The sequence below is a fragment of the Leptonotus elevatus genome, chromosome 8 (assembly GCF_054856555.1).
Source record: "Leptonotus elevatus isolate MCC_2025b chromosome 8, RoL_Lele_1.0, whole genome shotgun sequence".
Taxonomy (NCBI): Eukaryota; Metazoa; Chordata; class Actinopteri; order Syngnathiformes; family Syngnathidae; genus Leptonotus; species Leptonotus elevatus.
Genome location: NC_141246.1, coordinates 16,751,566 through 16,779,534, shown reverse-complemented (window position 1 = coordinate 16,779,534; position 27,969 = coordinate 16,751,566). Strand labels below are relative to the sequence as shown.

The following is a 27,969-nucleotide window of genomic DNA, read 5'->3' as shown; positions in this document are numbered from 1 at the left end:
CGTATCCGCGATTTTAAACGAGAAACAGAAAGGGCACGTTCCTGTTCAATGGAGACAGTAACACTGTCTCCCCGTGGACGGGGGAGGAACGGGACGGGCACTTAGACTCGTGAATATCTGAGAGCTTGTGTGTGTGAATATCTCGAAACAGCGTGATGTTTGTCTAAAACATAAATGCACGTAATAAAAGAAAAAAAATAAATAAAATAAATGCTCGCACAAAATTCAAAAAGACGTGAAAATCGCGTATACATTTGTGGATCTGAAAAACACATGTGAAAATCAGAAATGTATTTGTGTGTATATTTTTTAGACAAATCTCTCCCCATATCTCTCTGGCGACATCAGCTGATAGTAGGAGGCTGGCAGTGTTTTCTTTTTTTGTGCACTCACTCACACAAACACACACACACACATACATGCATACACGGTCCCGGTTTTAGGATTGACTGCCTTGCAGCAGAATTCTTTATATTATTCTGGGATATTGTTGCTGGTGGCAAGAGAAATATAACTGGTCTCGTTGATCCTGTCACAGTGTGTGTTAACATGATTAAATCTAGACTCCATATTGATTTTAAGTGTTACAAAACCGCTGCAATTTGAAGCTGTGCTCATGAGAATGAATGATTTATTTATTGATAATGTGAGTGGGTTAAATATGTAATTCATTTGTTTTGTTCATGAAAAGAGCAGCAAATAAAGCAAAACATTTAAAAAAAAAATCTCTTTCACTCGCTAGGAGTGGCAGACTGTTTTTTTCTTTAATTCACACAAAGTGAAGTTTTCATTATTTCCTTTCAAGTTTAAACAAAAGGTTCATATAAATAAAAAGTTGAATTGCATTGATCTGAAAAGGTACTTTGTCTGAAAATTGGTCACCATGATGTTGTTTTAGTAAAGATGCCCCAGTTGCAACTTGTTAAATACATCGGTAATCACAATCAGTTAGTTATCACTGCTATACCAGAATGATAATGAACATAATTTAAATTTGTATTTTAATAAACAGAATTTAATGACCAAGTTGATCAATAGAGCCATTTTGAGAAAATCAGTCAAAGGCCATTACATTTACCAAGCACAAGTTTGTCATCGGGGAAATTTCCATGCTGTTGAAACTCCTCAAATGTTTGTCAGTGATTACACAACTTGAACCTTGTGTGCTTGGGCATGTGCAAAAGACATATCGACCCAACAGGCTCAGAAAATGAACATGACTGTATCAACAAAAAAAAGATGCACTTTTGTATATCAGAAAATGTTCATTGGATGTGCGGCTTTTTATTCACTAATGGGAAATTTAGATTAACCTTAATAGCATGTCATTGGGAGGTGGGGAAAAGTCGGAATACCTGGAGAAAACCAACACAACGCGTGTCAACTCCACACATTGTAGATGCTAACGGAATTGTTCATTAAATAGAAATGATGAAAATTATAAATGTACATTTGAGATTCATCCAATCATCTAAACACCTTTGTTTATTTGTGTGTTGTTCTAGACATAGATAAAAGCGCAATATAAGTGCACTCCATTTACCACGTGTGTATTTATGAACCCTTTTCATCAAAAAGAAAGTCAGTTCAACTTTATCTTTCGTGGACCTTGCCAATTTCAGCAGTTTAGCAACTGCTTACGGGAAATGATGTTGCCTACTTTATGTGGACCCAATGGGAGGAGATTGGTCGCGGGGAATATAAAAGTGGAGCGTTGCGGAGCTGAACTCTAAATCGACAGCAGCTCAGGATCAGGGGAACCATGTGTACTCCTCTGTGGCTGCTGGCCTCACTGGCCTTTGCCTATTTGTCTTCTGTGGTTGATGGTGTTCCGCTGTAAGTAGACTTTACACACGCCTTCCAACACTTTCAACAGGATCTGCTTGTACTATCTACAGCAGGGATGGGTAATGTCAACGCTGGAGGGGGCCACAATTTTTCATCAGTGCTACTCGGGGGGCCACATAGGGCCACGTACTTCCTAACAATCAATGGCAAAAATGCCTTTGAAATATGGACAAAATATGTGCAATTGTGCAAGCGTGCACCTTTCTTTACTGAAGGGGTCAATTGGGGCTAGAAGCAGGTTCTTAAATGACCGTCACTCCATTAGTTTCATTACACGTACGTCCGCTAGCAAGCTTCATGATGCTTCCGTCTGCTCCCTCGGTTTCAGGATATTGACCAAATAAATGTGTTCAAGAAAATTTCCATTTTAGCCTCTTATACGTCCGTTTGGATCTTTCTTTTCTGCCTGGAAATTGGGAAGAGTGAACGGAGGTTTACAAGCGTACACTTCAGTCTTCTCGAGCTTTGCAATGGTGTTTTTTTTTTTTTGCCTATAAACTCCATTAGGACAGTTAAAAATGACACCAAGTGCATTTGTTATTTTGTCACTTAAGGCTGAACAACGCTTGCAAGCTTTAAGGAGTGCGGTTACACAAACACTTTCAGCACTCCATTGGCCGCCAAATCAAATGACGGCTTTGTTTGGTAGCAAGTTTTTTTTTAACTTGATTTTCACGCATGCGCAAACGTAATGCGCACTTCCCTTATTAATAACATGAAAGAACTGTAAACATTGGCTTTGCCCACTCGCATAATGATTAGCATACCAGTAGTTTGCAGTTTCACAAGTCAAGGTAATTTGATCAATATGGCCAGTCGTTAGTAGTCGTTAGTCTTTATTTGTGTCGTTACATCAAACACGGTAAACAGTGCAGTGGTGAAATGTAGACTACTTATCAAATGCTGGATTTTAGTCCTTATAATCAATAGTTGACTCATTGTTTGCAGAGTCCGTGTAAGGGCGGGGGCATCTGAGGTTATCTTGAGACACAACATGATGGTGTGTTCAGATCATGGTCGTGACATGATCTAAATAATCAGAGAGGGAGAGAAAAAAAGCTTCTTTTTTTTTTAACTGTTCACTCTAAAAAAATAAAAATAAAAATAAAAAGATTAAACAAATAAGCAATTCCAGTAAATCTGTCCTTTAAAAAAGTATTAGTAACAACATGTTGTTTCTAATATTTTGTGCAATTATAAAGTATATATATATACAGTATAGCCCTGCACCTGCTACTGAGAGTCATTATATTGTGTTGGTGTACCTAATGATGTGACTAGCTTCTAATGAGTCTCACTCTAATGTGCTGCAGGAAGGTGATGTCTTCCCCCAACCTGTTGCGGGTAGGAACAGCAGAAAACATTTTTGTGGAATGTCAAGACTGCACTGGGGGTGACATAAAAGTGGACATAAACGTGATGAACCATCCGACCAAAACCAAAAAGCTTGGGTTGGGTGCGTCTGTGACCCTGACTAGTGCTAACAACTTCCAAGGCTTTGGACAAATTACGGTAAAACAGAGACACTATGATTATACTTTGGATGTCTCTGAACACTTGAATACAACACATCCGTCTTTGTCCTAGATACCGGCAAAGGACTTTAGCACAGACCCCACCATGAAGCAGTATGTGTACCTGCAAGCTCAATTCCCTGACCGGCTGTTGGAGAAAGTTGTGTTAGTCTCCTTCCAGTCTGGATACATCTTCATCCAGACGGACAAGAATCTCTACACCCCCGACAGCACGGGTGCGCAACGGGTGGCGTTATTATCAGCCACGTAGCTCAAAACAACTTATCGCAAATAAAATGTGTCTTGCTGTCTTTCAGTGAACTACAGGATGTTTGGACTGACGCCTAGCATGATACCTATCGAGAAAGATGACCAAAATCAAGATGATGATGCTGCCGCCGTAATCATTGAGATGATGGTTAGCATTTTTATCTCAAATGTTCCCAGCCGGTAGACAGTAGGTGAAAGTGAGGTCATTAGTAGCTAGTAATTCACATCAAATGAAACACTAAAACGAAGAAAAAAAAGATATAATAATTGCGAGTAACATTTATCATACGGAAGTATTAGTATTAGTATGGCGTTTGGATAGAAAAAGCTGACAGCAGAATTGAGGTTGATATTGTTCAACAACAAATGAATTGTTCATCTCATAAGACACATTTCTACATGTTCTGTGTAAACAAATTCAACAGATTTATATTGTTAGGTCTCAACACGCTTAGGAGCTGATCTGTTGTTTAACTAATATGAGCTAATGATGTGTGATCAGTTTTTTGGGTGCTTGGTGGCACTGGGGAAAAACTGGGGTCACTTCTTTACAGGTACCACCTCTTTTGTGACAGATACACATTCAAACCCATCACTATCAGTTGTTTTGTTTTTTAATATCCTCCTCCTCTGACTTGTTATTGCAGTGTGTTGTTCCAATTGTATTGTTGGTAAGGAGCAAATAAGGGGCCCTACGCAAGAGATGAAGTCGTAATAGTGCTTTTTGTCATTGACATGGGCAAATGTCAGGCCGTCTCTTGCCTTCAACTCAGGGCCCGAAACAATTGCCTGGGTTGACCGCCCTGTTGTGGCGTCTTCGCAGCCTATTATGGAGTGGTTCTAATACATGATCAGAAAGAAACGTCAGGCTGATGATGATTTGTTCAATATTCTTTATCCTTAGACCCCTGAAGACATAATTTTACCTCTTGAGTCAGTCTTTTTGAAGGCTGGGATCTACAGTGGAAACTTCAAACTTGCTGAGATAGTCAGGTGATTATGTTTTTTATTTTTACATCATTCTGCTTGTTTTCTTTGACTCAAATATTGAGGAAACTTTGTTTGTTTATCAATGCAAGGTAAATCCTATTTAAAAAAAAAAAAAAAAAAAAAACAAGAGTGTGACCTCTCCCCAGAGTATATTTTTCAAATGAATTTTAAAACCTTGTTTGCATTTCTGTGTAGTCCTGGACTCTGGAAAATAGTGGCCAAGTTCCAAAGTCACCCACAGCAGAGCTACTTTGCAGAGTTTGAGGTCAAAGAGTATGGTGAGAGCCGACCATATTGTAAATCGTTTCACACAAAAGTCTGTTACTTTTTATCCAATTAAAAAAATGAAATGTTTTCATTGCTTTCAGTGCTCCCCAGTTTTGAAGTCAAATTAAAACCTTTGGTCTCCTTCTTCTATCACGATAGTCAAGAGTTCACTGTTGACATCGCAGCCAGGTAAGTGAAAGTCATTTTGGTGCAGAAAAGCGAGTGTCTGTGCTCTACGTTCGTTTATAATCATTGTGAGAATTTCACTTCCTTTCCATGCGATTTAGATATCTATTTGGTAAAGAGGTAGATGGGACGGCCTTTGTGGTGTTTGGGTTTATCAAGGATGGCGAAAAGAGCAGCTTTTCTGAATCTCTTCAGAGAGTGCCTGTAAGTGCATGCAAGACCGCACACCATGATGTACTTTATGTTAGTTCATACATAAATAACTTAATGAGGACAATCACTGATCTACTAATCGGTTGGGGTTTTTGTAACATTATTCCTGTATGAATTAACAGCTAAAAAATACTATGGATAATGTCTTTTCACAGATGTATTCATCTTAAACATACCCTTTTTGCAACAATCGTTTCAACAATTAAATATTGAATATTTTGTTTAAAAAAGGCAAAGAATGAGAAACAAAATAAAAACACAGTGAAGGAAATTATATATATATATATATATATGTGTGTGTGTGTGTGTGTATTTGTGATTTGGACTTTTAGATCGAGAAAGGCCATGGAGTGGCCACACTCAAGAGAGCGCAGATCATCACACCAGCAGTCCCAAACATTAATATATTGATGGGAAGTCACATATTTGTGTCTGCCAGCGTAATGACGTTGAGTGGTAAGAAAATGTTCTGAATGATTGATTTGTCATGTGAGAATTTGTTATGTAACAAATTACAATATCCAACAATCATCAACAACATCATGATACAATAAATATCACAATATGAACCTCAAAATATGAAAATGTTCACGATATTGTGGGGAGGCTATATATATATATATATATATATATATATATATATTTCAGCTCATGATATTGTAAGAAAAAAGAAAATATTGTAAGAAAAAAGAAAACATCTTGGAAAATAATAACAGCAGTGACAAAGAAGTAACTGTCATGTGCTCCGATTGGCTAAGTGGTGTAAAGTATCATTTGTCTATATGTAGTTCACAATGACTACGTTTACATTGGGTTATTGCCTGCATGTAAACATAGTCAATGCTGTGTTCGGCTGAAACAGGCAAAATGTAATGTTATTTGATGGAGATGTTCAAAAATATTTGATGGTATGACTGATTTATTAGAGTGATAATCACCGCAGTGGCTAAAACATTCGTAATTACAAATAAACTGCACTGAAAACTAACCACAAGAGGGTGCTAGAATTGCACAAATGGAATACAACCTCGCTTGTTTAACAGATGTGCTACTTTTAAGATCGTGACATGAAGACGATGATATCGTGACAATTTTAATATCACGATATTGCCATTATTGTTACATCCCTAGTAAGGATTTATTTCTGCTGCCACAGATAATAATTAATTAGTTGCACATACATAGGTATAAAAGTGCATTGTCATGCGTGTTCAATTTGTGTTTACAGGTAGTGAAATGGTGGAAGCAGAGTTGCGAGGCATCCAGATTGTCACATCTCCATACACCATCCAATTCACGAAGACACCCAAATATTACAAACCTGGAATGTCCTTTCATGTTACGGTAAAGAGCATACATACGTAGATGCCTACAATAAAACAATAAGAAAGAAAATTCCAAATAATTTTGATGGCTTCTAAAAGGGGGAATTCATTTTACATTGTTGTACAGGAGGCTTAATAAAAAACAAAACATTTTCACATTGTTTAAATGCTGACCAGTACCTACACATTACCTAATACCGTCCTAGGGGTTGGGGAAAAAAATAATAGAGTAACTGATTTATAGTACTTTCCATACACAACGTAACTGAATATGCGTCACTTACTTTAAAAAAAAGTTAAAAGCAGAGTAAATAAAAATAAATTAAAAATAGCTTGTTAAAATTACTAAAACAGCATGATTTTTGAAAACGTGATTTTAAAAACACACACAGGTACAGGGAAAAAACTGCTTTTTAAGGGTGATTTGGGCTGGGACGTATCATACAGTGGTGCGTGTCATTCACGGGATTTAACGGTAAAACTTGGCTTATGATAATAATATAGAATGAAAAAGTTGAATGTTTGCTGACGAATCAGTTTTTTGTGTCTTGGGAGGCAGTTTAAGGTTATGAATCCTGATGAAACTCCAGCACAAGAAATTCCTGTGGTGGTGAACCCAGACGAGGTGGTCGGCTTCACCGGAAAGAACGGCGTTGCCAAGCTCACTGTCAATACAGCAAACAATCCAAATGCCAATTTGAAGATCAATGTAAGTCTCTTTTATGTTTTAAGTGTGGGTGATCTTAGCAAAGGACATGGACAAAACAGTGCATGTCGGCCTCTGGCCTGTTTGAAATTTCACATAGTTTGTCAACTTATCGTGCAAAATCAACTTCTTCTTTTTTTCTTTTTTTTTAGCTTTTAGCCATATTACAATACTAAATCCTCAACCAAAGTAAGGCTAGATGATTAATCAAAATGTTATCATGATTTCGGTTTTGGCTTCTCTCAATCTTTAAAACGAAATAATAAAATAAATAATAAATAAAAACGATTAATGTGCTTCACGCTGCGGTGTGTTTACAAGTTCCCTTCGTTGTGAAAATACCCTGAATGCACCGCTACCATGTTGCTTGTAGCAACTTAGCCCGGAGCAAATAAATTTGATTCTGCCGTCCCGAAGTGTCCTTTATAGGAGAACTCAACAGGAAAACAGACTCTTGCTCTACCCCTCACTAAGATTTGAAAATGGCGCTCAAAGGGGTTTTTGCCTGGAGGACCGTTGGGTTGCAAATAGGGAGAGGGTAGGGCGTGGTCTGGCTGTGATCGATAACAATTTGCGAAGAAGCCGTTTAAGGAGGCGTGTACGAGAATGAGCCGGTGGACTAGTGGACGGCGGGGGCGGCTACGTCATGCGGAACAAGTGACGTCGTACGTATTGTCTCGTGTAATGCGAGGACAAACAGTCAAATTGCGTTTATCCCAGTGTGTTGCCTGAATATGGCGCCAAACACACGGTTTTAGCCCCAAATTCAAGCTTTCAACAAAAATGCACTAAAATGTCAAAGTAATGACCAGCACATGTAGACAGCATTTGTAGACACCAGTTTATCAGAAAAAAAAGTTGATTTGGTTTTGAGTTATCCTTTAGGCTGTTTAATGATACCCTAGTTGGAGCTAACTGTAAAACTAAACACAGGACAAGAAGAACTACATCAACTGTCTATTTGAATACAAAACATTCTTCATGTTTATAACATCGCTCGCGAGTTATTTTAATATAATTCTTCTTTTCTCATTGTATGTGAGCGTACTCCATGGATGATGCATGGCCCCACACTGCCCCTAAGTGGCCAAAATGCACAGGAACACAAAGTATTTATTTTCTAATGTTATTTTAGTAACTTTGTTACTAATTTTATTTATTGCTGTCCTTTTAAGAAATATTTGAAGCTAAGTTTTCAAGGATTCAATATTTATTTCCTATACCTATTCAAGGACACAAATATCTTAGGATTTGTGTTTATTTTTGTCATACCAACACACATTTCCACATGACAAAGCACAAAATACAATCTGAGGTCCCAGGTTACCCCACTAAGTCCCCAGACTTGTGAAAATAACATAAGATAAAATAAATATAATAAAGAGAGTAATGCAATGCTTAAGTTTGAAAATGAAGATTGAAAATACAAGAGGCTTAAATTTCATATGATAATTACAAGGTGATTTTATACTTGACAAAAGGAATAATGTTCAAAAATAAAGTGTTCAACGTAAAGGGATGAATGGGCGTAAGGCTATGACCATAGTTGTGAGTAGTTTAGTTTTAGTAGTTGAAAAAAATTATTGATTTAAATTCAATAATCGTTTTATTAATTGTGATTTCAATCCAAAGCACCCCCAAAGTGGTGTATTCCTCCATTCACGCATCTCTGAGCATTCCTGCTCTCCAAGCACCAGCCTCTCACAACCCAAGAAAATGACTGGGTTTTACTTCGCGATGTAGAAAAATAACACCCACCCACTTTTATCTGAGCAGCCTGCGGACACCAGACAAGTGTATCCGGGAAAGAGGTGCTATGACCCGGCCTCCCCGGCATTTGTCGCCTGGCGAACCTTGGCCAGTTCCATTACGCATTGGCCGGAGAAATTAAACCTTAAAACTGGCGCATTTACCACAATTAAACCTGACGGGAGTAAATCAGTAAATCAAATCCCTAACTAGATGATGACATCATATTAACATTAAAGTGCTAATGTTAGCTTTGTTGCATAAAAAAATTAACTTACTTGACACAGATTAGCATGTGCATGGATGAATAGTACATCAATGCCGTTTAAAGACTGCCACTTGACTCTGGATCGAGGAACCAGCAGATGTCTTGGGGACAACATTATGAAAGGGGCGTGACAGCCACATGGGGAGAGGCGGGGTTTTAGTGGACTATAATAACAATAATAATGCATCAGGTGTCTTACTTCTGGGGTTGGTGAAAGATTCTGGTTGGTAACCCGGAGGGTAGTAGGTGATGTCTGGTCGGTGCTGGATTTCACTTTTCTTTCTCTTCTTTGATCGTTCCTCGGGTCTCCTGACAACTTTACGACTCTAGCTGGATTCTGAAGTATTTCAAATGTTTATTCAAGAATGAATGGCTTGCGTGACCAAACGCAGAGCTCTAGCAGCCCGTGAAATTTAGAGTCCATTTTAAAAATCGGCTTAAAACCTATCTGTATGTTTCGAGGCCGTTGCGCGAAGCAGCCGGCTCGGACGACGTCATGGGAGGGGCGTGGCAGCCACAGGGGGAGAGGCGGGGTTTTACTGAACCGAACGTTTGACTTCCGGGTAAGAAAAATAGCCACCGAAATAACTCATATTTCATAAGAAATTACATCGCTATTGTGTCAAAGGTAAGATTTCATCATTAAATGTCTATAGTTAACTGTGGAAGGGCTTAAAATACTATGGTGTAGTCCCTTTAAATGTAGAAAGGCTTAAAACAGCGTGATGTGGGTCCTTTAAAAAGATTCACCATAGTCTGCTTGTGTGTCTTCAACAGGTACGGACCAATGACCCAAAAATTACCAGAGAAAGGCAAGCATTTGCTGAAATGGAAGTGTTACCATATAACACCAAAAGCAACAACTACATTCACATCGGTAACAGGACGCGCCGTCATTATTCTATGTACTACATAGCAGAAGCTATTTCAGTATGTCATCTTCATTCAAAGTGTGACTTTTGCAGATGTGGACACAGCTGAACTAGATTTGGGAGGCAACCTAAAATTCAACCTCGTTCTAAACAAGGCACCAACTCAAGATACTGACATCACATACTTGGTGAGAGGTGTTTTCTACCAGTGTGTGTGTGTGTGTGTGTGTGTGTGTGTGTGTGTGTGTGTGTGTGTGTGTGTGTGTGTGTGTGTGTGTGTGTGTGTGTGTGTGTGTGTGTGTGTGTGTGTGTGTTTGATCGTCATTTTCAAAGCTCAACGCCTGACGCTTGCCTCTTCAGGTCATTGGCAGGGGACAACTGGTGAAATATGGCCGTCACAGGATGATAGGCCAATCTTTTATCGCCGTCAATATTCCCATCACCAAAGATATGCTCCCATCATTCCGTATCGTAGCTTACTTCCGTCCAGATAACAGTGAGGTGGTGTCAGACTCTGTTTGGGTGGATGTCAAGGACTCCTGCATGGGAACGGTAAATTCACAGTTAAGCTATCACAGTTCTCACCCATAATTGTGACGTTTTATTCTCAGTATAAAAGATGAAGTGATTTCATGAATTGAAAACATAGATCTGTTTCTCATCATTTATTTAGCTCAAACTGGAACCATCCAGACCGGTACCATCCTATGAACCTCGCAAGATGTTTGGACTAAAGGTCACTGGAGACCCAGGGGCCACTGTGGGCCTGGTGGCAGTTGATAAAGGGGTTTTTGTTCTGAACAAGAAGCACCGTCTGACCCAGAAAAAGGTAAACACTTTTGACTTCTTTGTTTGGTGCTCATTAGGATCAATATGCTTCCAGATGAGAATTCGTTTTGCACAAGTAACTGATCATTTTCATTATTATAATAAATAATCATTGACACAACAATCATACAAATACCGTGCAAAGTAGAAAATGATCAAGCTTCAAATTATAGTAGGTTTGTTAGCTAATTTTAGGTCTATTAACTACCAATTGCTTAACAGGTGTGGGAAACCGTGGAGAAGGACGACCCAGGCTGCACACCAGGTGGAGGCAAGGATGCAATGGGTGTGTTCTATGATGCTGGGCTGGTGTTTGAGACCAGCGCTGGCGATGGAACCCCTTACCGACAAGGTGACAGATTGGGGTGTTTTTCTGTCTAAAGTGCTGCCTCACCTTTGGCAGCACGCTTGGAGCGTGTTTCAGAACACACCTATGATGAGAAACGGGGATTTTAGGGTGACAAGCGTTCTTATGTTTAGTTTTTGTAAAACAAATTTCCTCTCCCCCAATTATTATTTTTTGATTGGGCTCACTTAGAAAGAATGAAAATAGCAAGAAAACTGAAAAATAATGAGGTAAAACTGCAATAGAAGAAGTTATGGTCACAAATGAAAATCCGTAGTAGAGTGAATCTGCAACAACCGAATTGTGAAGTAGTGAGGGAAAACTGTATTACTTTACTTACTTATTCACTTCATGTGAATGGGAAAAAAAGAGCTTCAACAGAATGGGCTGTTTTCTCATTCAGGCAAAAGGACAGGTGCTTATTGATCATTTGCACTGATGTCATGTGATCACGTGACTGACCTATGACGGACGGCGGACGGAAATGATTGTTGAATAGAAGTGGGCGTGACCCGGAGCGACTTAGCGACTTAGCGATTGCTGTTTTACAAATTAAAAGTTATTATTGCCCATTGAGACATGGAATCTACTACTTCAACCGAAGGTCGCCTGTCATCGAAGTTGCACATTTAGTCGGGACTCAGAGAGCGCGATATTTACTTTAGTTGGAGATCGCTAGTTTGAAAACAGCCCCTTACCTTTGGTTACGTGCTGTTTTTACCAAGTTAATCAAATCGTCGACTTTTCCGGAATTCACAGCGTATCATATGTAGTCAATGCCGTCTCTTCTACTTACACTGGGGCTGATTCAAAAGCTTGTCGCTGGGACGAGATGCTACGCTCACACCGGGGGACAATATACCTCGTAATGCAAAGGCAAAACTTGTTTATCATGCTAATTGACTTATTTTTACACAGTCCGTTCTATATTGAAACGCTGTGATGATGTTATGTGACTATGTTTACTAGCATGGAACAAATGACTATCGTAGTGGCAAGCAATGCAGTAATTTCATGAATATGACTCCGGCTCCAGAGTGAAAAAACTCCAAGAAATCCCCCATTAATAAACAGTCAAATGCACTTAATAGTTTTAAAGAAGGTCCATTTAAAAAAACTAAGCTGTGTGTTCGTGCAGTTGGAGTGGACTCTAACTATCTGGCTCGTTAATGTGATTTGAAACACGCAATTCGACACCTCTATAACAATCTTTGTTAGAGCGTACGTTTAGAAGTAATGTATGAACATTTATCTACTAAATCCAACATTTATCTACTAAATCCAACATTTATCTACTAACCTCGCAAAAAATGATTGCTGCAATTCCGTGAATACTTTGTGGGCTGCCAGTCCTTTCTGTTGATTGCTGCTATCAATCAACTTCGTCCTGTCTTCATTAGTAGGTATGCGATAAAAAGCAACATTTGGTTTACTCCTTTGTTTGTCTGTACAACCGACCGCACACCAAGATATGACCATTTTATAAGATAATCGATTGGATAAAGGACTTTACGCTGTACGAGATTCAATGGTTACAATACAGGCAAGTGGCTCTTTTGCCGTCCAGCGTCCCGTAGGGGGCGTTCCCATGAGGGCTGTGTGACATCACGTGCAAAAGGTCAATAGCTTGGTAAGCCACACCCACTTTCTTGAACAAAAGAAAGTTGGTCTGCTCACTCACATTTGTTTATTTGCTGTGAAGTATTCGTCGTGAGCAATGTCACTCTTCGGCGCCTAAAGTCTATCATCACATGAATCATCAAGTTTTTACCACGGCGACAACATAAGTTATTCACTACTATAGTTGCAGTTATTATTTATTTATTTATTTTATAAAGGTTGACTATTGTCTCCTAATTGATTGACTAATATGTTGCCTAACAATGCAGATAACCAACATTTAACCAACAGAGCTAATCTGTATCTGAGTTGTTTTTATGATTAAACTGTGCTACATTTCCAGAGCTGAAATGTCCAACGCCCAGCAGGGGGAAACGGGCTACAACTCTATTACAGCTTACTACAACCTTAGGTAAAGATATCTCTACACTTCTAGTCGACGTATGCCTAACGACTGCGAAACAAAAAAACACTGGCATCAGACATATACCATAAAGATATTGACTGTGGCCTCCGATATTTCGCATTTCCTTGTTTTCAGCGGGTAAATACCGAGGGCAACAGAAGGAATGTTGTTTGGATGGCATGGCGGAAACTCGTCTCTCATACACTTGTGAAACACGCAGCGAGTACATTACTGACGGCGCAAAGTGTGTCGAAGCCTTCTTGTATTGCTGCAAGGAGTTGGAAGGCCAGCGAGCTGAGATGAAGCACGACACCCTTCAAATAGCTCGGAGTAAGAGATGGACACATTTGACATTACGCATAGCCCACTGAAATCATTTTCTCATGTGACTCTTTAAATCTCTTTTTAAGGTGAGAAAAACGACCACATTTACATGGACAACATTGAAATTGTTACCCGCACAAATTTCCCTGAAAGCTGGCTTTGGTCTGAAATCACAATGCCTGCTTGCCCTCAACAAACGCCTAACTGGTAAGGAAACTGATCTATATGCTGTCAACATATACTGAGTAGGTACAACTGCACCTCAAATAAGATCCAACACAAGAGCTGTTTACAAAAAAAAAAACTTCAGATATAATTGACACTTAAGAGAGTTGTTCATTTAACATAGCATTTGGCTTTAGTTTATTATAAGTTCGTAAAGTCCAATTATTTTCCATATAGCACTGAGATATACATACAAAATGCAAAATTGTTGCATGTTTTCTTTGTTTCAGTGACCCCACATCACATTTGAGTTATGTTCCCATGCAAGACTCCATAACAACATGGCAGTTCATGGGTATTAGTCTATCCAAAACACATGGTGAGCAGCCACTCATTTCAAATTCTCCTTAAAACCAAAAGCTGCTACTGTTTAATGTTCTGCTAGCTCTGAATGCTCCTTCCCATTGAACCTTCTTTTTTTTCTATGTGTGCTATCTTTTAGGAATCTGTGTCAGTGAACCTTTAGAAGTGATAGTAAGGAAAGAGTTCTTCATTGACCTCAAGCTTCCTTATTCGGCTGTGCGTGGAGAGCAGATTGAAATCAAGGCGATCCTCCACAACGACAGCCCTGATGAACTCACAGTAAGTCTATGTGTGTGTTCACGTTGCTGTTTTAGAAGAAGAACCCATATTTAAAAGCATAGACATTCTGTTGTTGGCTGTAACAATGTGTGGACACCATAAAACGTGACCATCCTTCAGTTCCCTTCTCCATCTCTGTGTTTGAGGTGCGTGTGGATCTGTTTGAGACGCCGCATGTGTGCAGTTCAGCCTACAAGCGCTCAAAGTTCAGCCAGGAGGTTGACATGGGGCCCCAAACTACGCTAGCTGTGCCCTATATCATCATTCCCATGCATAAAGGAACGTTTGCCATCGAGGTCAAAGCAGCCGTGAGAGGCTCACATCTCTCTGATGGAATAATGAAGCAGCTGAAAGTGGTGGTAAAAGAACATTTAAGAGCGGCCAGTTGGGCTGGGGAAAAAGTCGACCAACTCAGTTGTGCCGACCACTGATATTGGCCATTTTAATGCACGACATACACTTCTCATGCGGGGGTGAGCATGGGACACTTGAACACTCAGTTTCCCCTGAGGCACTCTAAAGCAGCCATGCTAGCCCCAAGTTTCTGTCCGCAAGCTGGCTGTCAAGTCAAATTTGTATGAAGGGAAAAAAGGCTTTATGTCAGCAATCCAAACATATTATAAAATGTATAATGTACTATATTTATATTATAGATTCTCACTGAAGGCATCAAAACTAAGAATGAACACATGTGGAATTATGTACTTAACAAAAAAAAAGGTGAAATAACTGAAAACATGTTTTATATTCTAGTTTCCTCAAAATAGCCACCCATTGCTCTGGTTACTGCTTTGCACACTCTTGGCATTCTCACCTCTTGGAACACCTTCAACACTGTTGGAAAAACATTTCAAGTGACTACTCTTGAAGCTCATCGAGGGAATGCCAAGAGTGTGCACAAATAAAAAAAATCATCAGAGCAAAGAGTGCCTATTTTGAAGAGATAAGTATGTAAAACGTGTTTTCGATTATTTCACCTTTTTTAAGTACATAATTCCACATGTGTTCATTCATAGTTTTGATGCCTTCAGTGAGAATATACAATGTAAATAGTAGTGATGGGAAAATGAAGCTTCGTGAAGCACTTTTTTTAAACTCCTCTAGATGGTGCTCTTGATGTAAAGATAAAGGCTAGGGCAATTGAAATTGATTACATTATCACTCCATCTTTATACCAAGAGTGCCATCTAGGGGAGTAAGAAAAAAAATCACAAAGCTTCATTTTCACATCACTAGAAATTGTAATGCGAATAAACCAATTAACACATTGAGTGTGTCTAAACTTTTGGCCTGTACTCAATGTATGTTTTTAGTTTTAATTTTCTTTTTTTTCCTTTTTTCTTTTCCAGCCTGAAGGCGTCCTGGTTAAGTCTCCCCAGATAATAGAACTTAACCCTGCTAAAAAGGGAATAAGTGAGTTTCCACATTCCACGACTACACTCTGTGGCAAGAAGATTGTAATTGTGTAATATTTGAATAATTTGGCGCCTAATCCTCAAACTTGTGTGTGTACATTGTAGATGGAAAACAAGAAGTCACTATCAACAGTCAAATTCCCACAAAAGATGTGGTACCAGGCACAGAATCTGTCACACAAATCTCTGTGATAGGTGAGCTATTTTGGTTTGATCCAGCCATCTACAAAAACGTGCTGAAACATGAATAAAATATAGAGTTGTATAACAAAATGTGCAACAACAATACAATATGTGTTGGTGATTATTAAACTGTGTATATCTGTGTGCATGCAGGTAGAGAACAAGTTAGTGTACTGGTGGAGAATGCCATTGCTGGGACATCAATGGGTAGTTTGATTCGACAGCCTGGAGGTTGTGGAGAGCAGAACATGATTGGCATGACCCTGCCTGTAATTGCAACCATCTATTTGGACAAAACCAACCAGTGGGAGGCTGTGGGCTTTAAGAAACGTGATGAAGCCCTGCAACACATACAGACTGGTAGGTTTACAATATATTGTTCAAGGAACAGGCGTTAAATAAAATGAGTACAAATCTTAATTACTGTACACCGAGACTGTAACTGGATGTCAACTGTTTTTGGCACAGGCTTCAAAAATCAGCTTGCTTACCGGAGGAAAGATGGTTCTTTTGCTGTGTGGGCCAATAAGGGTAGTAGTAGCAGCTGGTGAGTCAGACGAATAAAAAAAACGATGTATCTGTCATTATTCCTAAATAATAAAGTCAGACTCTTGCATACGCAAATGAATGGAACTTAAGTGTGCCCACTCGTCCTTCAGGCTGACAGCCTATGTTGCCAAAGTGTTTGCCATGGCTGAACAGCTGGTGGCAGTGCCAAGAGATGTGATCTGTGATGCTGTCAAGTTTCTTATTCTCCATGCACAGCAACCTGATGGCATGTTTAGGGAAGTAGGCAATGTAATTCACAGCGAAATGAATGTAAGGGCGATCGTTTTTCATTGCTGTGAATTGATGTTTTTGCCAATGATTCTGATGCTAACGCAGCTTTATCTACATTTCGTGTGCGCGTGCATGTGTGCATGCATGTAGGGTGACGTGAAGGGTGCAGACACAGACGCCTCTATGACGGCCTTCAATCTCATTACAATACAGGAGTCAAGAGCACTTTGTGCTGCCACTGTTAATGTGAGTACCGAACCCAATTTACTTGACATTATTTTTTAACTACTGGCCTCAGGGAGTGACTTCAAAAATGTGATGGACACAAAAATGCTGCATCATATGATTGATAAGGTCATCCTCTCTCTCTTTTTTTTTATCCCCTTTTTGGTTATAAGGATAATCCTTTATTGTCCCAGTGTAGGGAAAAGGTCGCCAACCTTATTAAAATTAAAAGCTACTTTTTGGATCCTGATTAATGCAATGGGCTGCCAGTTTGATACAAACTTCTGAAATAAATTTGCTAAAATTATTAATATTATTAATGATATTCATTTATGTGAAAACGCTGATCATGTTAAAGATGAATGATTACAACGGCGTATTAGGGCCACACACACACACACACACACACACACACACACACACACACACCCCCACACACACACACACACACACACACACACACGTACATATATATATATATATATATATATATTTTTTTTTTTTTTTTTTCAAAGGGGGTGGTAATATTCTAAGAAAAAGTTTCAAATTTGCCACTTTATAAACTCACAAATTTTGCACTTTATAAATTGGCAAATTTGGGAGTTTTTTAGCTAGCTACATAGCTAGTTCATACTATTCAGTACATTGCTATGCCAAGCTCAGTGAAACGAAAGTTACAAATGTAACTACGGTTAAATTCTCTCGGAAAACCTCTGGTGATACCGGAACTTATACCCGTCCTGGGTCATCCACATTCAGTGCTTTTGGGCGATCCTTCCGAATCTGACCAGGACCCGACCACCGCAAAAAAAGACAGTTGGCCCTCACCCATTCACACATTGGCTAATTTAGCATAAAGACTCCTTGTGATGTGAACTATGTGAGCCTGTATCGCACTCAGATGCATTTATGAAAATAAAGACAAAAAATGGGATTATATAGAAAGGCAGGACTCACTCCCATTCATTTGAATGTAACCGATATAGTACGTATGTCGCTTGCCTATATTTTTACCACAAGCTTCGCTATTTCATCTACAGGGTATACATATGAAATTATAAATATGGTTAAGTATTGTTGTAAAACACAAAATATGTACTGTTTATATTGAATTTCTATCGCTTGGCAGTGTGTGTGGCCAGTGGCTTTGTCTTACTCGTTGATAACCTGGAAATTGATTTTGTGCGTTGGTGAAAGCGTTCATGCAGTTTGATTGGCTATAATTGCGACGTTGAAACATCATGCACCTGCGATTGAAATTTAGCAAAACCAGTGACGAGTTGCGTCCACTCGTGAAATTTTGTGGCAGAACTCCACACGATGTATACAAGAATGGATTCTTCCTTGCGCTAGTTAGAAACAAAAAAGGCTTTATATGTTCCAAAAAACATATGCAGTACATTAAATGCTACATTAAACAAAAATAGGTCTCATTTGTCACTTGCTTATAACACTCTTTCCAAGAGTTTTGCACAAAGGTGCTCACCGAAGTGAACAAACTTCTCCACCTTTTTGTATTATGATCTTTTAGCCAAGTCATTTAACTATAATTAAATGACTATTGAGTCATTGGTAGTAGGTAACATCATGATCCCTTTACTTATTTTCTCCTCCCTTTCTCTTCAGAGTTTGGAAGACAGTGAAGCTAAAGCTCTGTCTTACCTTGAAAAAAGTCTGCCCAGCCTCACCAACCCTTATGCTGTAGCCATGACATCATATGCTTTAGCGAATAAGAATAAGCTGAACAAGGAGATCCTCTTCAAGTTCGCTTCCCCAGGTGAATCCTAAAACAGCTTTCATTTGACTCTTTTCTATCATATATTCAAAAGTAACAGATTATCATATAATATATATATATATATATATATATATATATATATATATATATATATATATATATATATATATATATATATATATATATATATATATATATGATAATCTGTTACTTTTGAATATATGATAGAAAAGAGTCAAAGTGTAAATTTGACTCTGTTTAAGTGGGACCAAATAGACTCTGTTTGGAGTAATATTTACCGAATTTACTGTGTATGATCAAACATAAACAGAAAAGAAAACTATTATACAAATTCCATGTCTCCTTTGCAGAGTTGAGCCATTGGCAGGTGCCGAGAGGACATATGTATACACTAGAGGCTACAGCCTATGCTCTTCTGGCTTTGGTTAAGGCTGGGGTAAGTTACTGAGATTAATAGTGGCTACAGAAAAAAAATAGGGACATTTTCTAGAAATAAACTGTGTTTGAGACTGACCTTGTCACCACGTGTATGTCAAAATCAATGTAAAACTTCACTATAATGCACAGGTTTACCATATTGTCCATGCACTATTCAGAATACCACCTTTGACAGTATTGTAGTTGATAGTTCCTACATTTGCTTTGCATCGTTTTTCTTTTCATCTGTTCATAAAGGCCTATGAGGATGCAAGACCACTGGTGAGTTGGTTAAAAAAACAGGGGTTCGTGGGCGGCGGCTATGGATCGACGCAGGTGAGAAAAGATTTTACGGCAATAGTCGTGTCATCTGGGCTCAACTAAAACTTTTTCCTCATTTTCCTCTGTGTAGGCTACAATCATGGTGTATCAAGCCATATCGGAATACTGGGCCAATGCCAAAGAGCCAGACTACGATCTGAAAGTGGACATTGAGGCGCCGGGCAGAGATAAACCACTCAAATATAGCTTTAACAGGCAAAACCAACATGCCACAAGAACATCTAATGTAAGCGTGCCTAATGTTGCATTAAGTAAGCATTCCTGCTACAGTCCAAATTCGTTGATATATAAAGGCCTTTGTGTGCATTTTTAACCCTTAGATGAAGAGTATTAACCAAGATGTGACAGTGATAGCCGAAGGTAGTGGAGAAGCAACATTTACAGTAAGTCAACACATTTTTCATGTTCTGGTAAGCTTGTTGTTAACAGCTACAGTATAGGCCTACTGTAGATTAAAAAAAAAAGATTTTTTTTTTAATTCATACAATAACCATTTTTTGGGATCAGATTTGGGCCATTGCGATTGGCTGGTGACTGATTTAGGGTGTCGCCAGCCCCTTGTCCAAATTCATCTGGGATAGGCTCCAGCTCACCTGCAACCCTAGTTATAAGTTCTGTACTGTTTACAAAAAAGGTTACACAAGAAGAAATCCTTATATGGGAAAAATTCATGTTCATCCCTTTCAAATGAGTTCCATCACATAATTAGCTGTTGTCAATTTAACAGATGGTGTCGTTGTATTATGCCCTGCCTTCTGAAAAAGAAAGTGACTGTAAGAACTTTAACATGTGGGTGCAACTTATCCCAGGTAATTTAAATACTTGACATTAAAACAATTTTTATATTTAATATTGTAATGTGCACATCTGCCTGAATATTTGCATGAACATCTGTGTATGATGTGTTTGTAGAAAAAAATGATCAAGAACAGAAGATATACATGCTAAAAATAGAGATCATGTAAGTACCACGAGAAAAATAAGACTAGCAACTGTAAGGTTGGAAATTTGATCCTTGTCCCCTGCCTTCCCGTTGAAAATATAACAAATAAAATCTGATTCTGTTTTCGTTTCTCATGAAATAATGTGATGTTTTGTGTCTGAGCAGATATATGAGCAGAGAGCATGATGCATCCATGACAATCTTGGACATTGGCTTGTTGACCGGCTTCCGTGTTGATGAGAGAGATCTGGCCTTGGTGCGAGCCCTCACAGACAAACCTTACATTGTTAATAGAGCTTCGGAGAGTTTCTGATTGTATGTTTCCATGTAGCTGTCCAAAGGACACGCCCCCATCATTTCAAAGTATGAGATGAACACAGTCTTGTCAGAGAAGGGCTCTCTCATCATCTACCTGGACAAAGTAAGACGGACAGACATCTCTTCACCTTGCCTGACACTTATGTCCCTTTTGCTCATTTAGAGCTGCTTCCCTTTTGTTTCTTACCTTCTCCACAGGTCTCTCATACGCGTCGTGAAGAAATCAGCTTTCGGATCATCCGAACCCTGAAAGTTGGCATCTTACAACCGGCTGCTGTGTCCGTTTATGAATACTATGATCGTGAGTCACAAAGTCACTCCTGCCTCAGACTGTGGTTTATATTAGTTTGGTTTATGGTTTTATTGAACATATAAACATAAAGAAAACACATTACAAGTCTAAAATATAAATTGAAGTAAAAAAGACGACAAGAATAGGAAGAAAGAAAATAGTTTATGTGTTCAAAAGGGGTTGGAGGAAGTTAAAAACCTATCTAGCCCTACCCCTTATTTGTTTTATGTTGATAAAATGATAAGATAATGTATTTCAACACAAGGAAATGTATAAACCTAATCATATATACAAGCGCACTTTAACATACGCACATCTGCCAGCGACATATGTACATGAAATTCATAGACATATACCATAATACATTTATAAATCATATCCTCATACTCACATATACAATATTCATTGCAGCATATATACATTTTTAACAGCTCATGACTGATGTAAATAGTTTTTATTTATTTTGCTTTTAAACATTTTTCTTTAATTCAGCAAGTGACTGACATCTTTTCAGGTCAGTTCCAAAATAATTCCACAAATTAACACATTTTACAGAAACACACCTTTGCTTAATATTTGTTCTTGTTTTATTATTTTTGTAGACACTTGTACCCCTTAAGTTATAAGGACTCTCTCTAATTTCAAACAGCTTCTGAGTACTGGGGCAAAGTAGATTATTGTGTACTTTATACATTATTTGTACTATTTTAAATTCAACTAAGTCGTAGAATTTCATTGTACAGTATTACAGTAGCAGTACAGTATTGGTTAATCTTTTTCTACTATAAATAGATACATTTTAAAAATGTGGAGTTAATCTAACTTTTTGAAATATTTTAGAGTCTGGGGTTTTTGTCTATTGACATCCATAGATCCAGATGAACTTGAGAATTTGTGAGGTCACTTATGTAATCAATGCACTTATAAATGTTGTTCTAGTTATATCATGTTTGTTCATCTGCACCAAATGAGAATGCTTTTGTGGACTTTGCCTTGTGTATTGGGAACAGAAGAAGGCCTTCCCCAAACAATTGCCACAAAGTTGGAAGCATAGACTTTTCCTAAATGTGTTGATAAGATGAAGAAGAGTCAGGGAGAACTAATTGGTCTTGTCAAATCAGGTTTAATAATTAAATAAGAACGGACTCTTAGTACTTTGGTCCATATACCACAACTTTCTTAACACCACAATTCACAGATAAACAAGACAATAAAAACTGAATATTTGTATTAGATCAACAAAAACTGCTTGTCTATTTGTAGAGACGCATTGTGTGAAATTCTACCATCCCGAGAGGAAAGCTGGTGAGCTGCTGAGACTATGTACAAAGAATGAATGCACCTGTGCTGAAGGTAAGATGGAAGGCAACCTCCAGTTCACTCAGACTGTATCAAGTGAATTTTCTGAGAAATACAGTAAGAACAAATAGGTTCCATGTTTGTACAGATTTACATTTGATATTGAAATCTGGTAAAGTTGTTGCATTAAAACGTTTTTGTAAAGCATTGTTCACATATACGCCATCTAACAATGAGCCACACACGAGTGAACAGCAATTAAATATGTTTTCTCCATGTATAATTTAAATGACCACTACTATATGAACAGTATATTATATGTTACCAAGCAGCTGTAAGATCCTGCTGGACTGGGCAAAAATACATCTTGACTACTAGCAGCATTAACACATCATTATGTCAACTTACCCCCCCCCCCCACCCCCCCCCCCCCCCCCCCACCCCACCACCACCCAGAGAACTGTAGTCTTCAAAAGAAGGGTGAAGTCAGTAATGATTTGCGCATTGAAAAGTCTTGTGAGAGTACCCCAACCAGCAAGATAGACTATGGTAAGATAAATGTACAGTATATTGATTTCATTTGTCGTATTCGAGGATTAACTTAAAGGATAATGTATAACTTGTCTGACCTCAGTGTACCGCATACAATTGGAAGAACTCAAAGATGGCCTGTCAACTGACATCTATGAAGCGCGGGTGACCGAAGTCATCAAAGAAGGTGGGATTTGATGTCCAATGACCTAGGAAATATATTTTCTGTCTTGCATATTCACTGGTGTCAGAAAGATTCCTAGCAGGAAACAAACAAAAAAACAACTTGTTGAGCCACTAATGTTACACCATTAAAGAAAGCAAACTCGTTTCAACACGTTCAACTGGTCAATGAATTGTAAAAATAACAAACCCACATGGGAACTTGCCAATTGCATGGATTTGTAGAAAAATTTGAAAATTGGACATAGGAGCAGGGCTTAAAGTACTCCGGCACGGTACCGGATTTCCGATGTAAGAGCCACTAGCGCAATGACAAATCCAGCAAAGTAAACAGTTTACATGTGGGGAATATTTGACAGGCTGGCAAAACACCGCCAATGCGGAGAGAAGGCCAACTTCAAAATAAATCTTCCCATACCAAGTAATGTGTGGAGCGTGTTAGAAAACGATTTTTTGTTTTCCCGTGTTCACAATGTTGATTATCAAACTCAGACAATGAGATCGGTGAAATCAGGATTTATTTTCACATAAGCTTATGGACACATGAAGTTCGGCCAACGGCGCCATTGTTTCCCCGCATGTGTGTCGCTCCTCCTCCGAGCAAGTCACCAGTATCCTTTCGTGATTCTTCAAACCCCTCCCCTGACTTCTTCGTCCAATCCTCAGCCGTTCTTCTCCTTCCCAGACAGTCACATGATACATCAATACACTCACCAAACTTCCCCCTCCTACAATGATGTTGTTTTCAGAGCCGACCTAGATGTCCCCTCCAACTCCCACAATGATGTTGTGCAGAGATCAGATAAGAATTTGAGTTGTTTTTCAAAGCAGACCTGCTGGCCCCATTTTAAACAAAGAGATCTAATTAACACATTCGCTCTGCTCTCAGTAATGTGAAGAGAAAACCCCCCCTCTTGCTCAACTGGTTTTGTAAAGACAAAGGAATCTATTTAACACATTCGCTTCACACCCCCACATCATCTTAAATTCTCCCACAGTGACATACTGAGTAAATTAAAGCAATTTTGTCCACTTCTAAATAGTAATATTATAAATCAAACAGTTATAATTAAATTAATTCATTTCAAGCGCAATGCCAAGAAACACTTTTATTTTGAAGTTTTCCCCGGGAGAGTTTTGCCAGTTGCGGCACATTGGATGACTTGACTCGTCTTGTGGAACGTGTGTCTGCCAATCTTATTGCCGGCGTAAATTATTGCGACCAAAGTCAACAAAACAACTTTGTACTAAAATCACGTTTGATTGCCAATTAAAGGCACTAAAAGCATTAATTACGCTGACATTGTATTGCACGGTGCCTGTTGCCAGTGTTTAGGGCGTCTACAGTGTTAGCATGCTAACGGTGCTTGCGGCTGCAGCTAGAACCATCGGACTACTTTTCAAAGGCAGTCTAATCGACGTGATGATTTGCACACTTTGATGCTGACAACCGGATACAGTTGCCGTTCCTAGAGATCAGTTTAATAAACTGAGCTCACTCACTGGTGCAGTTGACGGTCGGCAAAATCACAACTGTACTTCTGACGTCACTTTGTCTCACAGACAAAAACTACTCAACTCGGAATTTGATTTCATACAAAATAACACCAAATAAATTAATCATTATCTTATAAAATAACACAAGTAAGTAAGTAAATAAAATTAATTAATTAATAACAAAATACATCAAGCACCATAAAACATCGAAACAATGATGACTCTCATGAGTCAAACGCCAAAGAACAAAGATGTGTTTTAAGAGTATGTAGACAGGGAGGTTTCCTAATATTTAACAAGGTTATTCCAAAATCCATGGGGAGAGATTTGTCGAAAATCTCCTAAACTTTCTAGAGAGGAAAAAATGTGCTTTTAAGCACAATTTAAATTTAAGTTTAAAAAAAAAAGTTGATTATCTAGAAATGAAAGTTGGTCGATCATTATTAAGTGTAAATATATTTTTTATGTCTTCTGTATTCATAATTGTTCTTTCGCCATGCGAAAATATTATTTTTATCCAAATACCTGATTATTCAATAGAATTTTCCGTAGGATATTTGAATACTAAAATATTCGATAACTGCAGCACTATAAAAATACTAATAATAATGCATCGGATTCATATAGCGCTTTTCTAAACACTCAAAGACGCTTTACAATGGAATGCATTACATTATTGAAGCACTCACACATTCACACTGTGGTGGCGGTAAGCTACTCAAGTAGCCACAGCTACGGCCCCTCCAACCACCACCAAACATTCGCACCTTCCATACACCAGTATGAGTAGCACTGGAGGCAATGTGTGTGAAGTGCCTTGCCCAAGGACACAACAACACATGACTCGAGGAGAGCAGGGATCAAACATCGTCTCCACACCCTGAGCAACGACCGCCACTAGAGGGAACTGCAACCCACAGTGCTATAATGTACTTACTATACATAATATAAATGGATAATGAAAGAGATGACCTGACACGTGGGGAGGACTGGCCATCGGGAATTTCATGAGTTTCCCAAAAATGCCAAGTCCATCCACAGCGACGAATCGAATCGTAACGGCTTGATGTTGGTCGAACAACGAATCGCCGCTCCCCAGAAAAAGTTCAGGCTCAGGATTTTTTTTTTAAGCCCTGTAGGAGGTTTTGGCCTGACACTGACAATATTGATGCTCTCATACTGATACTTCTTCCTTCAACGTATTTTCTTTCTTCTCCCGTGCTGCCATTACAGGAAATAAAGATATGGGCGCCCAAGGCAAACTGCGCACATTCCTCAGTTATCCACACTGCAGAGATGCTTTAAAATTGGAGATAGGCAAATCCTATTTAATCATGGGCGCATCAAGAGATATTCACAGAGATAACCAGCGACAAACGTGAGTCTCTAGATGTGTACTGTCTGTGAACGCCCTAAATAGATTGCCTTTTTTGCATCAAGGCTGGTTTTGTAAGGTGTACTTGAAACATGAAATTGTTTTCACCCGTTTGTCTTCAGGTTCCAATATATTCTTGGAGAGTATACCTGGATCGAATACTGGCCTACACCTGCGGAGTGTCAAACCCCAAACCACAGACCAACTTGCTTAGGGATGGAGTTACTGAAAAGCAAATATGAAGGTTTTGGATGCGAGCAATAGTCAAACTCAAGCATATACAATAATTGTTTTTGTTGTTGTTGCAATTTCCATCATGTAAATCCATTCCTTTTATTTCATGAAATGTTATACCGCACTAAATAAAATTAAATGGTTACTAATCTCACTGTGTCTGTTTAACTTTGTAATGAATTAGAAATAGAAAGTCAGTTTGACTAGTGATAAAATTTAAGGGTAGTCTGGAGCCATGCAACTGATTCTTTAGCGTAGTGGTCACCAACCTTTTTATCACTATGGACCAATCAACACTTGACAATTTTACCACGGGCCGTTGGGGGACGTAGAGATTGCTAAACGGGAATCCACTGTGTACTCCTATGCAACTTTATTAGCAGCAGCATTCTCGTAACATTGCGCCAACAACATAACATGAAAGCATGTATTTAACATCAAAGTCTTGGTTAACATCCTCTCTGCCCCCTGAACAAATTACATATTGCTGGTGTTGGACCAAAACCTTGTACCTTCAAAACTTTCACTCTTCAGGAGACCCCAAAAACGACACATTTTTTCAACCATTAACATTGCATCATCAAAAAGAACAAGAAATGTTCATCACTTTAGATGCCACCCACATGTGGACAGATCAAAAGTATTATTTTTTGAAAAAATACCAAATTTACCAAATTGTGACTTACGAGGTTTCAACCCAACGGCAATGATTAAAAAAAAAAAAGTGGAAAAAAAATAAAGAATAAGAACCAGCAATTCCATAGTTCTTTCTCTATTATTAAACACTCCATTAATGTTAATTTTCAACAGCTGAAATAAAGTTGTCAGTTTCAACAATCTCCTCTCCCCTTTTCTCTCACCCACCTTTGTTGGCTACCACTGCCCTCTAACACTCTCTGACTCTGGTCACTATGGTAACATTAAGCATACCTTCAAAATAACATACAGATACACCACAAAAATAACTCAACTCATTTTTTTTTATGAAGCACTTTAAAACAACCATTGCTGCATACAAAGTGCTGTACGTGGAATAGAATTCAGCCATGCAATAAATACAAGTGAAACAAAATAACAAAATAAAATAATTATAAGTAGGTAAAAGCACACAAGTAAATGAAATGAATACATTAATAACAAGTGGGTAAGTGAATAATAATATTAATGCATTGGAATTATATAGCGCTTTTCTAGACACCCAAAGACTCTTTACAATGGAATGGATACATTATTATACATTATTTTATTTTATTTATTTATTTTTTTAGCTGTGATCAATTTTGTACTCACTGAAAGTGAAAGTGACATAGCAGGTGGTGCATCTGCTTTAAACTGTACTACTTTGCACTTTACAGAATTATTAGAAACTGGAGGTTTACTGTGACAATACTTAGCCTGGGGCAATAATATGTTAACTTGTTGCTAACTACTAACAGCAATTGCAGCAGGACACTTACCTGTGAGTGAGTCAATCACGGGCCTCATCACATTGCAAATTTTGTTTTCCCTTCGGCGCCACCTCGGTGTATCAACAAAAGAAAACTCATACGATGTCATCTCACCGCACAGTCGCTTCTTTTTCTTTTAAATTACTGGTGGATCCCATTTCTATGGTGTATACCGCCACGTACTGTGAC

At 38.5% G+C, this 27,969-nt stretch overlaps 1 protein-coding gene across 1 annotated transcript; it reads left to right on the top strand.

Annotated features, from left to right (window-relative positions):
• Positions 1-1,674: 1,674 nt before the first annotated feature.
• Positions 1,675-26,481, top strand: LOC147169991 (complement C3-like). The gene is made up of 43 exons (XM_086081775.1): positions 1,675-1,836; positions 3,162-3,360; positions 3,436-3,598; positions 3,680-3,780; positions 4,537-4,625; positions 4,818-4,900; positions 4,991-5,078; positions 5,177-5,279; positions 5,621-5,744; positions 6,517-6,632; positions 7,173-7,322; positions 10,114-10,213; positions 10,302-10,396; positions 10,569-10,760; positions 10,882-11,037; positions 11,259-11,388; positions 13,346-13,414; positions 13,544-13,738; positions 13,819-13,939; positions 14,188-14,276; positions 14,400-14,539; positions 14,686-14,898; positions 15,889-15,952; positions 16,060-16,149; positions 16,291-16,497; positions 16,606-16,684; positions 16,797-16,956; positions 17,068-17,163; positions 18,769-18,919; positions 19,252-19,337; positions 19,577-19,654; positions 19,731-19,886; positions 19,981-20,043; positions 20,388-20,469; positions 20,573-20,621; positions 20,769-20,859; positions 20,935-21,024; positions 21,120-21,222; positions 22,477-22,566; positions 22,969-23,061; positions 23,147-23,230; positions 25,957-26,101; positions 26,221-26,481. The coding sequence occupies exons 1-43, from the start codon at positions 1,763-1,765 to the stop codon at positions 26,360-26,362; spliced, it is 4,989 nt and encodes a 1,662-aa protein (XP_085937901.1). The 5' UTR covers positions 1,675-1,762; the 3' UTR covers positions 26,363-26,481.
• The last annotated feature ends 1,488 nt before the right edge of the window (positions 26,482-27,969 follow it).

What these genes read in the sequence shown, in the direction of transcription:
- LOC147169991 (XM_086081775.1), top strand. Translation starts at nt 1,763, where the DNA reads ATGTGTACTCCTCTGTGGCTGCTGGCCTCACTGGCCTTTGCCTATTTG. An exon ending in GCGGCTATGGATCGACGCAG is followed by an intron (nt 19,655 to 19,730) that starts GTGAGAAAAGAT and finishes TCCTCTGTGTAG; the next exon opens with GCTACAATCATGGTGTATCA. An exon ending in GTGGAGAAGCAACATTTACA is followed by an intron (nt 20,044 to 20,387) that starts GTAAGTCAACAC and finishes TCAATTTAACAG; the next exon opens with ATGGTGTCGTTGTATTATGC.